The 14,369-nt window shown below is 56.0% G+C and overlaps 1 protein-coding gene across 2 annotated transcripts; it reads left to right on the forward strand.

Moving 5' to 3' along the window:
- Nucleotides 1-403: 403 nt before the first annotated feature.
- On the forward strand, nt 404-9,006 carry LOC137148521 (amine oxidase [copper-containing] 3-like). Of its 2 annotated transcripts, none has more exons than XM_067541402.1 (4): nt 404-2,356; nt 4,571-4,856; nt 6,930-7,059; nt 7,357-9,006. In XM_067541402.1, the coding sequence occupies exons 1-4, from the start codon at nt 784-786 to the stop codon at nt 7,639-7,641; spliced, it is 2,274 nt and encodes a 757-aa protein (XP_067397503.1). In that variant the 5' UTR covers nt 404-783; the 3' UTR covers nt 7,642-9,006. The 2 variants fall into 2 exon arrangements, with proteins under 2 accessions (XP_067397503.1, XP_067397504.1); XM_067541403.1 differs by lacking the exon at nt 404-2,356 and adding an exon at nt 4,054-4,063.
- The last annotated feature ends 5,363 nt before the right edge of the window (nt 9,007-14,369 follow it).

The following is a 14,369-nucleotide window of genomic DNA, read 5'->3' on the forward strand; positions in this document are numbered from 1 at the left end:
TTCTTCCAAGCACGGCTCCCCTTCCCCCTGCCAGGGTCATGGAATTGGGAATTGTTTTGGGGGTCACACCAGGCAGAGCCAAGCACCAGAGCCCTCCAATGCTAAATAAAGGAGTCAGCGGCGCCTGTGATGGCACGAGAGCAGGGACGGGAGACTGAGTCCAGTCTAATCGGCCCGAACAGCCGCTCTTGGGCATGTAAGCAGGTAACTGGCCATGCAGAGGGAATCGTTGGGAGCCTGGAAGGAGGTAAGTCAGAGACAGGGCTGCAGCGAGGTTCCTACAACCAGAGGAACCAGAGGACTGTAGCCGGAGGGATCGGGTTACAGCGTCTGGCAAGAAGCCCCTCGCAGTCCAGCCTCCCTTCTTCCAGGTCTCTGCTTTGTCAGCCCGAGTGTTCCGCTTTTACTGGCGCTTTGGGTCTATGCTCACATTTTCTAAAACGACCCTAAAGCGCCCCCGCCCCACAGCCCACGGAGCTGGGCGCAGCCTCTGTAACCCGCCTCCTGAAGCGCTGGCGGGAAGTGAGTGCTGTGTGGACACAAAGTGCTGCTAAAGATGCTGAGCCTGTGACTGGTCTGCAGACGTGGAGAAGAAGCCTTTTATGGTCGCCAGCGAACCTCTAGCGTCTTCCTACCACATCTCCCTCCTCCAGCCCCGCTGCCCTGCGCTTCCCCAGAAACAGACAACAGCCTGCGTCTCTCCTGTAATAACCCAGCCAGCAGACCGCAGCTGGGAATCCCAGTCGGGGAGGCTTCGGGAGCCAGTTCTGCAGCTGCAGCAACATGAACCTGAAAACTGTCCTCATCCTCTTGGTTCTGGCGCTAGCCACAATCTTCGCTTTGGTTTGTGTGTTGCTGACTAGAGGAGCGAAGCCAGCCAGCTGTGAGTCGCAGGTCCTGAGCAGCCAGGAGGGAAAGCACAGTGACCAGAGCCTGGTCTTTGCTGATCTGACACCAGAGGAAATGGTGCAAGTGGTGAGGTATCTGCAGAGCAGCCTTGGGGTGCCATTGGTAGACGCCTCTCATGCAAACCCCTCTGAGAACTGCATTTACTACGTCGATGTGCAGATCCCCACCAAGGCAGAGGTGCTGGGGTTTTTGGATCGTGGGGGCAGGCAACCCCCACGGCAGGCGCTGGCTGTGGTGTATTTCGGAAACCAACCAGATCCGAATGTCACGGAGTACGTGGTGGGTCCCCTGCCAAAGCCGACGACTCACCGAGACGTCACGGTGCGGAAGTACGGGGCGCAGCTGCCCTATCACCGCAGACCGGTGACTGAGAAGGAATACAAAGAGATCGACCTCTTTGTCCAGCAGCAGCTCTCCAAAGCGCCACGCTTGCTTGGCGAGTGCTGTGATTATGACGGGGCCAATTTTGCTACCCTCACCACAGCTCCTCGGGGGTTCCAGTCCGGAGATCGCGCCACTTGGTTTGTGCTGTTCCAGAATGTCTATGGCAGTGGCTACTACCTGCACCCCATTGGCCTGGAGCTGCTGGTGGATCACAGCAGCCTGAATATCTCCCAGTGGAGGATCAGCAAAGTCTTCTATAACGGCCAGTACTATGAGGACGTGGGGCAGCTGGAGAGCGAGTTCATACAAGGCCGCGTGAAGGATGTCAAAGTTAAGCAAGTCCGACCTGAGGAGGAATTTGGTTCCATGCGGCCCAGAACAGCCCCCATGGCACCAGCCCCTGTGCAGTATGAACCTCGTGGGCCCCGCTACAGCATCCAGAACAATCACGTCACCTTCCAGGCCTGGAGTTTCGCCTTCGGGATGGACGTGAACACAGGCCCACGCCTCTTTGACATCCGGTTCAATGGACAGAGGGTTGTCTACGAGCTGAGTCTGCAGGAAGCCCTTGCTCTCTACGGCTCGAATTGTCCCGGCGGGATGGTGACCAGATACATGGATGGGAGCTTTGGCATCGGGAAGTTTGCTTTTGAGCTGGTCCGGGGGGTTGATTGCCCCTACACAGCCACCTATGTGGACAGACACTATTTAGTCGAATCCGAGACCCCTAAAGTTAATAAAAACTCCTTGTGTATTTTCGAGCAGGATGCGTCAGTCCCGCTGAGGCGCCATTACTCTAACGTGCAGTCCCTGTACTATGGGGGCCTGGCTAAATATGCTCTTGTCCTTAGGGCCATCTCAACGCTCATAAACTACGACTACATTTGGGACTTCATATTCTACCAGAACGGAGCGATTGAAGTGAAAGTCCACGCCACTGGCTACATCAGCTCCTCCTTTCTCTACGACACAGGCACCGAGCACGGCAATCGGATTGGGGAGCACACTCTAGGCACAATGCACACCCATCTCATCAACTATAAAGTGGACTTGGATGTTGGAGGTAGGTTTCTTTGCATGTGCGCTCCCTCTCCCTCTCTCTCTCACGCCTGTGCGTCGTGAAGAAGGACACCCAGCCCTGCGGTGCTCCTTGCAGCTATGGGGAACCACGGTCTCACCTCTCAGGAAGGGCAGCCCAGGGTGGTGCAAAGGGGGGGCGTCTGAGTTCTGGGCTTGGCCAGGCCTGCCTATCTCCCAGTGTAAATCAGAGCCTAACTTAAGGCAGATTCCCACCACCCAGAATAGCTGCAGCGCCAAGGGATCAGGCAGCCACATCCTTTCCCAGCGCTGGCTCATTCCTCTGCTGGGAGCTGAGGGGTGGGAGTAGTCATTACACCAGCCCTGTGTGGCTCTGGGATCTGCCCTGCATGGGAATGCAGGCAGGAATTAGGGCTACTAGCTGTAAGCTCTGCATTCCATGGCTTGTAATTCAGGGAGCTGGCACGGTCCCCTCCCCCTCAAGTGGGCTGGAGACAGTATCGCTGTGTGTCAGAGGAAACCTTCTGGATCAGCTTCCACCAGAAAAACATCCAACCGTGGCAGGTTTAGGAAGTGCAGACACAGACTTGCTGACTGTATCCTATATCCTGAATGCCATTGCCTCCCGGGGGGCGAAGGAAGGAGTTAGCACTGAACGTGGGAGAGTTCAATTTCGATGCCTGTGGGAAGAAGAAGCTATGACAGAATCACTCCGTCCCACTGTAGGGGCCTGCATTCATTCTGCACAAATGGGAGGCCATTGTATGTAACAGACCTACTTAGCCCCAAAAGGGACGCTTGCAGGAATCCAGCCCAGCTATTGGACTATGATACAGCATGGAAAACAGATTACTCTTGCCAGTCACTTTCTACCTGAACAGTGTCACGTGATGAAATACCAGCCATACGTTAGCCACATGCCAGTAAAGCAGCCAATTAACCACCCGGGCGGTGCTTCTCAGCACCCCGATAGATGTGAGCCTCCGCAGCGGAGCATCCCCAAAGTCCCAGAGGCATTCACAACATACTCGGGACACCCATCATGAGTGTCAGACACACGGGAGAGCTGGTAAGAAGCTGAAGCTTCAGTTCCTTCCTGACTGCCATGGCATGAGCTGGGGCAGGAGCGGTTCCCAAGGCAAATACTCCTGTGGCATGTGGCACCGGTGAAAAGGCAACAGCTGTCGGAAGCTTTTAGGGACAGTTCTGCCCTCTTGGCAGCCTCAGCCAGCCAGAGTCTCATCTGATGGTGCAATGCTTCTCACTTGTGCGGCAGGGCTTCGTGCACCGGGGGTCATCCCAGAGAGCTGCAGGGCAGAGCTCCAGCTCCTCACTATGTTCAGCTGTTACTGGACTTTTAAACTCTCTCGGCCCAAGCACAGGCATTTTGTAACTGAAAGGAAAGGTTCATCCTTCCAAGGAAGCTGGCTGGGGCTCGCCCTGATTCACACATGACAGTCCATGAGTCTCATGGGCCCAGCACATTCTAGACGATTGGATGATGACTATTGAAAAGCGCAAAAGTAGGAGATTGGAGGGTGGCCTGCAACTCCGTGCTGCCCTCGAGTACGCAGGAGCTAGCTGGCTGAACAAGCTGCTATCAACTGGTGGTACAGATGAAAAGAGCTGCGTTGTTTCAAGGACTATTTCTACACTCATGTCACAGACGGAGTGTGGCGAATACATCGTTAGTTGTGGAGCTGCCTGAAAAGATACCCTAGAAATACAGCAGGTGATTTTGAAACACATTCCCTGTTTCATATAAGCCCTGCGCAATAAAGCTCAGTTTCCCCATGCCAGCTGTAAGTGTTGAGAGGGAGAGCACCCTTTTCCCCAGGAGTTGAGGGGGGAACCAGCCTTTCCCCATTTCTCACATGGCCGAAGGACAGAAAGCAGTGGAACAAGGCGGAGTTTGGGTGCAGAGCATGGCAGGTTGGTGCTCGTCACTCCAGCAGAGAAGTCCATAATTGTTCATGTCCCATCTTGCTCGGTGAGTAGGAAGATCCTTGTTTTCTAGTCCTGTCAGCTGCTCAGTTTGGAGGGGGGTGGTGTTTCTGCTAGGCAATAGAGTGGTTCTGTTGAAGAACTCTGTGAAAGATCTTGGTCCCTTCTGAGTGAGCTTCAGGGCCTGCCTCTGTAACCTGCATCTTGGAATTAGCCAAGGCCTCACTTGTTCAAGCCATGGGGAAGCCCAGGAGGCCAAGGGTGCAATTTATCAGATTTTCTCTTTGCCTTGCAGGGATAAAGAATTCTCTGGTGGCCCATGACATGACCTTCGATACTGTGCAGGCTTCTTGGAATCCGGAGCACCAGATACAGCGACCACGGCTCACCAAGAAAGTCCTGGACACAGAGGACAAGGCCGTGTTCCCACTTCACTCCAAGATCCCCAGGTACATCCACTTCGCCACCAACCATGAAAATAAATGGGGCCACCAGCACGGCTACAGGATCCAGATAGTCAGCTTTGCCGGGGACCATCTGCCAGAAACCAGTTCCATGGAGCGGTCCATCAGCTGGGGGAGGTAGGTGCACATGTTTAGAAATGAAGCAATTCCTGCTTGTGCTTAAAGAGCTGAGTCAGTGCCATGCTGGGGCCAGTGGCTGCAAAATCAGGGCTGTGGGGAGCAGCCCCAGTGGTGCAGCACTGGGCCCGTGCTCTCCTGCTGTAGGGCCTGAGCCAAGCACTGCTTGCCTGGGGGAGGGGGAGCCCTCCCCTCTGGGCTAGTTATTCTCCAATTCCCCGATGGGGTTTCTTGCACCTTCCTCTGAAGCAGCTGGTGCTGGCTGTTGACAGCAATGGGACACTGGACTGGAGGGACTGTGCAGTGGGAGACCAGGTTAAGGAGGGAATTCAGTGCTGGGCCCTTTGCTTGGGCGTAACAGCAATGCTGTGTTACCACTGACACACCAGCTGGGTTGTGCCTCTGACCCTGGGCTCTCCCGCCTGCCACACACAGGAGTCACTCTGGGTCAGCGGGGACGTGAGACACAGAGAGACGGACCCAAAGCAGAAACTGGCTTGGTGCAACCTCTGCAAATGGCCTTTCCCTCTCTCCATTGCTCAGCCATCCCAGCCTCTGCAAGGGCCCCTGTTGCTGCTTGCGCACCCAACACAAGCGAGGGAAACAGCCAAAGGGAAATGATGCCAAATCCCTCCACTGAGACAGCATCGAGGGTGTGACAAAGTGGAGGGAAAGAGGCCAGGAGTACGGAGGGCTCACTGTCCCTGCCCAGCTGCTGGAGTCTGGGGAGACTGTGAGTGAAGATAAAAATAGGTTTTAAAGGGGTCCAGGCACAGCTCCCAGGGTCAGCCCAGAGATGGACACCCCTGTCTGAAGGGGGAAATCACCCCAGGGTCAGCCCAGAGATGCTCTAAGCTATTCTGCAGATGACACAACCACAGAAGTATTTCAAGCCCCAGGTCCCTTCCACTGGGCCGTGGCTCTTTGCTCCCTTGGTCCTTGCTCTGTCTGGGCTATGGGCAGGAGCGTCTTGCCCTGCAGGGGAAAGGTTCAACAGTTAAAATAAATAGTCTTGGCCTGGAAAATGCATGAGAAAAGTGTTAGAATTGCTTCTATACCTGGTAGTTCGTTGACTAGAAGCTGGAGCCAGACAAATTCAAATTGGAAATTAGGCACCAGTTTTCCACCGAGAGGGTGATTAACATTAGAATCAATTCCCGGGGAGTGTTGGTTCTCCACCTCCTGATGCCATCAGCTGAGCACTGGGTACCTCTCTGAAGACATGCTTAAGTCAAACACAAGTTATGGGGCTCAGTACAGGGTAACAGGATGAAATGTAATGGCCTCCCTGTCATATATACGAGATATATGATAGACCTACTGGCTTTACCTGCTATGGATCTAGACTGCTGTGTGCCATGCTGTTGTATCCGTGTCGGTCCCAGGATATTAGGGAGACCAGGCGGGTGCAGTCCAATAATAGATATTCTCTCACCCACCTTGTCTCGCTGTAAATCTAGACAGTCAAAACCGGTTTGTCATTTAACACCTACATGTGGAGTCTCTTGAGCTCAGTGTCCCTTTATGATGCCCATGGGGGGCAGAATCTGAGTGCAGACTCACAAGCTCCATGTAAGCAGAGCTCCAGGGTAATCTGGGGAGCCCTTGTCATGCCCCGGACTGTACCCCACACAACACACCCATGGGCTATGTCCTGTGCTTTGCTACTCATCTGTCTGACCATGCGGTGCTGATGATTTCATGGCCCTTCCATTTCATCTCTCCTCTCCTCTAGTATTCCTGCCCCTTGTCACCATTTGCAAGTCTGGGGTGGGTCCTCTCCACAGACAGGTGCTGTGCAAGCGGGACCCCTCCATTGCTGATTTGCAGAGAGGCTGTATCACTAGCGCTCCGCACAGAAACCATGCACAGAGCCCGTTACAAACACTGTCTAACTGTCACACACCCTGGGAGGCAGGGAGCATTATCCTCATCCCACCGCTGGGTTAGAAGGGACAGAGAGAAGTGACATGGCCAGGCTCACGCAGCAGGAGTCCAGGCACAAGCACCTGTCATCACTCAGGCTCACTCTGCACGGGGAGAGCGAATCAATCTTTTCTCTCTGCTTGTTAGGTACAAACTGGCCGTCACCAAACGGAAAGAGGAGGAGCCGACCAGCACCAGCATCTACAACCAGAACGACCCCTGGACGCCCACCGTGGCCTTCGCTGACTTCATAGACAATGAGACCATCGTAAATGAGGTACGTTGGGTTCTCCTTCCACTGGGCCTGCAGCGCTTCCCAGGAGGAGTGTGCAGTGAGACAGACAGACTCACAGACACACAGCAAGTCGCTCAGGCAGATGTGGAGTCCAGCCTGTGTGTGGGCTGGCTAGAACCGTTTGTGGGACAGCCGGCAGGGTTTTAATTTACTCCCTGCTTGTGTTGAAATGCATGCAGGCCCAATGCTCATTGCTCAGTGGTGTTCGCAGAGGGTCTGCCTACCGCGCAGTTCTCCTGACACAGCTCAGTGACACGTTTCTTCCTCTTCCTCTTCCAGGACCTAGTTGCCTGGATTTCTGTTGGTTTCTTGCATGTCCCACACACTGAGGATAATCCCAACACGGTGACGGTGGGGAACGGAGTTGGCTTTTTCCTGAGACCCTATAACTACTTCAATGAAGACCCCTCTGTTTACTCACCTGATGGGGTCTATTTCAGAAGTGACCAGGACCCCAGCATGTGTGACGTTAACCGTGTTGCTTGCCTGTCAAAGACTGCCTCGTGCTCACCAGCCCTCCCCACCTTCGCCTACAGTGGCTTCCAGAACCAGACAGGTCCCTGAGCCAGTAACTGCAAGGGCTTGAAGTGCACTGGTGATGGGCTCTTCTTTGGGCCACATTCCCAAGCTTCCATCGAAAGCATCAGTCACCCCCTGGCTCACTGACACCCACAGATCTGTAGAAGGTTTATATTTAGCTGAATAGTCACACTGCTTGCAAAGGCTCCAGTGAAAGAGGGTGCTCTCCCCGACAAAACACAATTGGCCTTACTCTGCTGCTGGACTGCAATAAATAAAAATGCATAAGTCCTAGGCAAAAAGCACAAGGAGGAATCTTGCACTGTCCGGGGCTGGACTAGATGGGACCAGTGCAGCATGTCTTATTTACTCTCACTTTTTCCCCCCTGTGATTCCCTATTTACTGAGGACATTTAGGGCCGGATTTTCAAGGGAGCTCAGCTCCCATTTAGGCACTTAAATAAGCCACTCAGAAGTTTCCTGGGGGGAGCTGAATTCCTTTGACAACCTGGTCCTTCAAGTGCAGTTCTGCAAAGTGATTTTATCTAGATGGCAGCATGGGATTTCTCAGGATGCAGTTGTCTGAAGAGGCTGCATATCCTGTATAATGCAATCCACAGAACTGTACAGGCAGCACCTGGCTGGCTTCATCTCTAAGGCCACAGGGATTGAGATGGAGCATTGCACGCTGGCATCGCGTCTCTGTATTAAAGAGGAGAGGTGGGTGCAGTCTACTCCACTGAATGCTCCTCGCCAGGTGGCCAACAGGACCCTCAGTTGGGCAAAGTTTGAAACATCCCATGTCTAACTGCAGGTTTCCTACGTCAATTGTGATTCAACAGATACCTAGTGCCCAGTGCAGAGTTGCAGCTTATCTAAGTGTGTGTATAAGAAAGTTAAACACCGCAGCTATGCACACCATCTAGACAGAGCCTGATGTAGCTGTTCGCAAAATCTTCACCAGCGAGCATCTGTCATCTTCTCACAGACCTACTAAGGGTGGATGTGCGTTTAAGACCAATGTTTATATCCTGTAACGTTTCTGTATTGCTAAAAGCTCAGGATCCTCATTTGCTTAGATGTATGTCAGTGACACTCTTACAGATGTCAACACATTCACATCTATTCAATAGTTACACATATGTCCACGTTATAAAACACAGGAAAAGATGTGCCATTAATACTGAATCTAATTCAAAGCCACTGATAAAAGGGAAGTTACAGCTGTGTAATTTGGAAAAGTGCTAATGGCTGTAGAAATGTCCTGCTCTTGTCTCTCTTTTGGTGTTGCTGTAAGGGCGTGGAGGAGTCTCTGGGTGGAAGTGTGGTCTGGTGGGTCTGTCTGATGGTCTGTTTCAAAGCTGGATTTCAGTGTATGGCATTTCACTGTATTCTAGCTGCCTGGTAGAACACAGGGTCTCTCCCTGCCGGGGGGGGGGGGGGGGGGGTGTAGCAGAGCACTGCGGGGGGGTGCTCTGTGGTAAGGGTTGCCCACAGTCCCTTATTCTTTTATCTCTGTACAACAAGATGGGGAGTTGTTGAGTGCTGCAAAAAGCTGCAAGAAACACCCCTGGCAAATAGAGGGGAGCACTGCTTCTCAATGACAGTAATAGCCACGTGTCATAATCTGGGGAGCGGGTGCAAGGGGGGTGCTAAGAAAACAGTCCCTTGGTTCTGAAATGTGGTGAAGGTTTGTTTTGTATCTGTCAGGGGCTGGGGGTCTGGGGGATTTGGTCTTTGTAGCTGGTGCTCAGAATGTCACTCCCTGCCTACACACTACACTCAAGTGCTTTTCAAACCCAGACTTGTGTGCGACCTGTTTCCTAGAGATGGACCAGAACCCCGGCGCCAAACCCCCGAATGCGGGGAAGTTCTGATTCAGGCTGAAACTTTATCCCGACTCCAACTCCTAAAGCAGGGGGATTGCGCTGCCTCTTTGCTGTGGACAAGACACGATGGTCTGGGGGGCAGTGGGGAGAGGTGGACCCTTAACTCCTCCTTCATTTCGCCGTCCCCAGACCCCAGGCCCTGGCAGTCAGGCGTCGTCCTGGAGCCTGTCAGCAGTGCTGCAGTGCTGACTGCTCGGGAAGAGGGGGCTCCGAGAGGCTGATTGTCATTACAAGCACCGTGCAGCACACTGGAAAGCTGGGAGGTGGAGGAAAGACCTAGCCTGGCCTGGCCTGCCGTGGCTGAGCGGCGAGGGGCTTGCAAGATTCTCTTTGCTGCCTTCAGCACAGAGACAGGAAATAAACACTGGGCCCTACTCTTGGCTCCCCGATCCCCTCCGGCTGCGATGAGCGTTTCACTCCCTTGGGACACCAGTGGGCTGCTTAATTTTCTCTCTAGTACAAACAGTCCTGGCACAAGGGGTCAGAGATTGAGCACCAGGGCTGAGCTCTCAAAAAATCCCAGCGCAGCAGCCCAGTGAGCGGAGCAGCTGGCTCAGGGAGGGACGTGCTGTGGCATTGGGCCTGGAGCCCATCGTTCCGCTCTGGAGCTCACTGCTGCGTGCTGCAGCATTGCTGAGGGCCCTGCCGCACTGAGCGGGGCACTGCATGCACGGTACAAGGACCAGCCCCTGCGCCCAGGAGCAGAGGAGCGAAGCGCCAGCTATTAACGGATTGTCTCGCCGGCAGCCCCAGGGAAGGGGAGGGGGTCATGGGAGCAGCACAGGCCCAAGGAAGAATAGTGCATCCCCTTGAATGAGCCTTCGTCAGAGGCCCTTACGGGGAGTGAATTAAAAAAGCTGCCGTCACCCATCACGCACACAGCTGGGGGGCAACTTCGTGCACGGCCGCCGGGCAGCTCCGTGTTCCTCGCCCCCACTAGCCGGGATGCTGGGGGCAGGGGGGAGGTGTTGGCCTGAGAACAGGCCATCAGCCACCTTAGACATTCCCTTGCTCTGGCTGCTTCTTCCACAGTCGATTTGCTTGTGACATCACAGCTGTTATCAGTGGCCAGCCGTGACCTCACCAGCCATTGTGCACGAATGCTGACGTTGGCGCCACTGTCTGTCTCTGTGGTCCTAATGCATGTGCGGCGTGGTGGCCGGGCATGGGAGAACCTAGCATCCAGGCTCGGGCAGGCTCGGAGCCTCCCAGCTGACAGAGAAGGGGAGCTAAGCTGTGGCTTAGCTGATGCCGCCTCTGTTCTCCTGCTCTCACCCCTTCCCCAGCAGGTGGCAATCCAGCCGCTTCTGAGCTCTCTGGTGCAGGACAAGCGCCCTGGGCCGATGTCTGGCACGGTTTGCGGGAGCCTCGGCTCCCTCTCCGCTGGGCTGCCGGCTATTCCCTGAGGAATATTTGTTCACTAGTTTCTTTTAATTTGTAAAGAGCCCAGTCACACACAGAGCCAGGGGCAGGTTAAAGGGCTCTGGGAGCAGCACAGGCAGGGTCCCACAGGCACGCGTTCTCCAGGTGGCTCCTGTGCAAAACCTTTGCTGCCGTCCCACGCACAAGACGCGTGCTGGGAATGCTCTGTGGACCCAGTCCATTGACAGCAAGGCACTAGCTGGAAAATAAGGGACAAACAAGGGAGTTAATGTGTAACGATTGTACCAGCCCTGGCCTTGGCTCTTGTGAGAGCAATCCTCCGGCTGTGACTCAGAACCGCAGACCCTTGCACAATGACCCCACAGCCCCACCAGCCACCTGCAGGACCTCAGCGCTCGGAGCGCACGCAGCCCAGCGCATGGGCACAGAACGTCGGAGCGAGTCCCACGTGCGCCGGCACCTGCTTCTTTGTCGTGAGGCTCAGCCCCGGGACCAGGCACCAAAGCGAACGGCGAGGCCCCAGAGTCTGGTGGGGGGGTGTCTGAGGAGCGAGGGAGGCCCACGCCTGCCCAAGGCACAGACGCTTTGCCCGTCAGCGCGTGGCCTTGTTTTCCAGACATTTGCCAAAGCGCACGTGCAGCCCAGGCTGGGAGGCCCCCGGGAGCAGCAGGGGAGCCGGCCGCATGCAGTGCCTTCCTCGGTCTCTCAGGGGCTGGGGTATTGGCTGCGGCCGCAAGGCCAGCTTGAGAGCCCGCTACCGAGGAACCCCCTGGGCGACATGAGACGCTGCAACGCTTTCCCCATCCTCCAACGGCAGCAATCCTCAGCCCGGGAGTCGCTCTGGGCCCCGCTGTGAAGCACCAGGATGTGTGTGGAATAGTGGCCGTGTCAGTGTATTTATACACAGTGCCAGGGAAAGCTGGGGCCGGGGCAGGCGCAGTTTGCTGTCCTGGGCAGGAAGGGACTCTGCTCTGCTGGATCGCTGCTTGCCATCGAAGGTCCATTCAACGCGCAGGCTGCTACTCCCCTGAACTCTCTGCCACGCGTGGCTGGTAGGCACAGTACGGCTGCACCAACAGGCTCGGCGCTGGCTAGGGAGTGGGGGCCCATGGTGCTGGGCTCGGCACAAACCCAGAGCGAAGAGAAAGCCCCTGTTCCACGGAGCTGACAGTCCTCAGGCAGGGACACAGCACTCTGCAGAGCGAGGGTCAGCGTTTCCCCGTCATGAGCCACTCCTCTATATTCCCGCAGTGCTCAGCGCCCCGGGCAGGGCTGGTGGGGGGGCGTTGGTGCTGCAGGCTGAACTAGAACAGAGCCAGAGCCAGGGACAGGCTGCAGCGAGCCTCAGAGTGTCTCTAGCTGCAGGAAGCCACCAAGACCCTGGCCCTGGGCCGACGTCATCCCGGAGGGGCTGCAGTTTGTGGGATGAGTCCTAGGAGCGCCCTGCCCTTGTCTAAGATGTGGTAGGGCTGCAGCATTCAGGGGATCCCTGCCTGGGCCAGGCCAGGCGCACTGGGCACGCAGGGATGGGGCCCCTCTGTCAGCCCGTCGCAGAGGCACATGCGGGTTTCTGCCCTGCTCGCTTTACCAAAGGGGCTGCTCGTCCTGCACTGCCAGCGCCTCCTCAGCTCTCCTGGGAGCTAGTTCAACCCCGAGGCCGGGCCAGGCATGGGCAGTAAGATCCCCTTTGCCCCAGGAGCAGCCATGTCAGGGCAGCTCTCCTGCCCCACCGTGACATTACGCTGGGTCTCCCCTGAGAGCCAAGCGCAGTCGTGTTCTAGGCTCAGGCCTGCCTCATGCTGCTGCTCCTATGTCCCAGCCCAGAGGTGGCTTCAGCCCAGTGGCAGACGCAGTTATCTCCAGTCTTAGGAACCCCTGGAAACATCAGCATATTTGGCTGATTCCTCTTTTAATAGCCGCGCAGATGGGCCGTATGGAGAGCCACCTTTCCCCTTTGCAGGGTCCCAACGGTTGGGAAAGACGCCGCACCCTCCCTGAGCTTTGCCAGCTGACAATGGGCTGTGGCGGTGATTGGGTAGAACAGGCCAGGAATCTGTTCCCACATAACAGCCAGGGCCCGGGAGCTGAGCCCGAGCCAGCGTAACTGTCCAGACAACGGCAAAGGGGGGTGTGTGGAGGAGCTGTTAGAAAACCCCTTGCGGCGAGGCGCCTCCCTGCACAAGCGGGAACAGCCTTGCCGTGGAGCCCAGGGTGGGTGGTGGATTCGCTGATTATGGCGTTTCCATCTCTACTGTCTACGGTTCAGTGTTGTACGTCGCTCACAGGCAGGGGCAGGAGCAGCAGCAGCAGCCGCAGCCTTTGCCCCCCTCTAGCATCTGAGAATCGCACCGTGCTTTAAACCATCTGTGCTCTGAGCCTCCTGCCCCATTGTCATCCTTGAGTCCTGTTGCCAAGGGACGTGCTGAACGCACGCGTCACGGGGAGGCTGTATAGCAAGAGGGGGTCGCTGTAACCGCTGCGCTCTGGTTGAACCGCAGGTTACTGGGCTCTGGCTTGGCCCATGGGAGGGAAGTCTAGTGCCTATACGGCAGGGGTCATTGGGTGGGGCTGGCTGGGCAATGGTCCCTTCTGGGCATCCTGTCCGTGGGCCTTGTCTCGCACGCTCCCGCCATCAGAGGGTGGTGCAGTCATTCTGGATTAACACCAGAGTAGGCAAAAGGAGAATCAGGCCCCAGGAGCTGGGACAGCAGAGGCATGGGGGGGCTCGGTGCCCTGTGTGAATGGGACGCTGTTCTCTGAATGGTCCCTGCCTTCCGCACACAGCGAGCCAGGCCGGGGGGAGGCAAAGTTCTCAGAAACCCATCACCGTCTGCCCAGCGTGTTTACTGGCTTGGCCTGCCTGGACTCTGCTCACTGCACTGACGCAGGTGAAATCTGGGAGTGCACCACGCCGCCTGCTGCCACGACCGGCTCCTCGCTGCCCGCCACTTAGTCCCCCAAAAGATCCTGGCAGGCTGGGAACACTTTAGATTAAATATTTGCACAGAAGACATGGGCAGGCTCTCTGCCAGAGGGGACATTCTCAGAGCCCACAGCCCTGATTGTGTTATAGGACCTCACCCAGCGTCATGGGACTCTCCGGGAACACACTGTCCCAAAGCCCGCCATGTGGCCGCTCTGCTTACTGGAACAAAGGCTGGCCAGAGGCACTGGGGCTGCAGCGAATTTTTGTCTTAACTTGTGATTCCTTGCAGCACTCTGGAGCAAACGGAGCCGGGGGTTTCTGCTGCAGTTGTTGTTTCTCCCTGTGTTAATCAGCGTTTCACATGCCCTGGGCTGGGACCTGTGCGTTATAAATAGACGCCAGCACCCGCCAAGGGCTCTGCCGCCTCCACCCAAAGGCTGCGTTACAGCTGCCTGCAGCCATCCCTCCGTGGCCAATGAGCCTGCCCAGCTGCCTATAACCACAGTGCAGTGGCGAGGGGATGGGAGTTCCTACTGGAGAGGCAGCCACACCAGTAAAACCACCCGAAGTCCCCC

The sequence above is a fragment of the Emydura macquarii genome, unplaced genomic scaffold, assembly GCF_026122565.2.
Source record: "Emydura macquarii macquarii isolate MOO-44397 ecotype Brisbane River unplaced genomic scaffold, CSIRO-AGI_Emac_v2 contig_629, whole genome shotgun sequence".
In the NCBI taxonomy this organism is placed as follows: domain Eukaryota; kingdom Metazoa; phylum Chordata; order Testudines; family Chelidae; genus Emydura; species Emydura macquarii.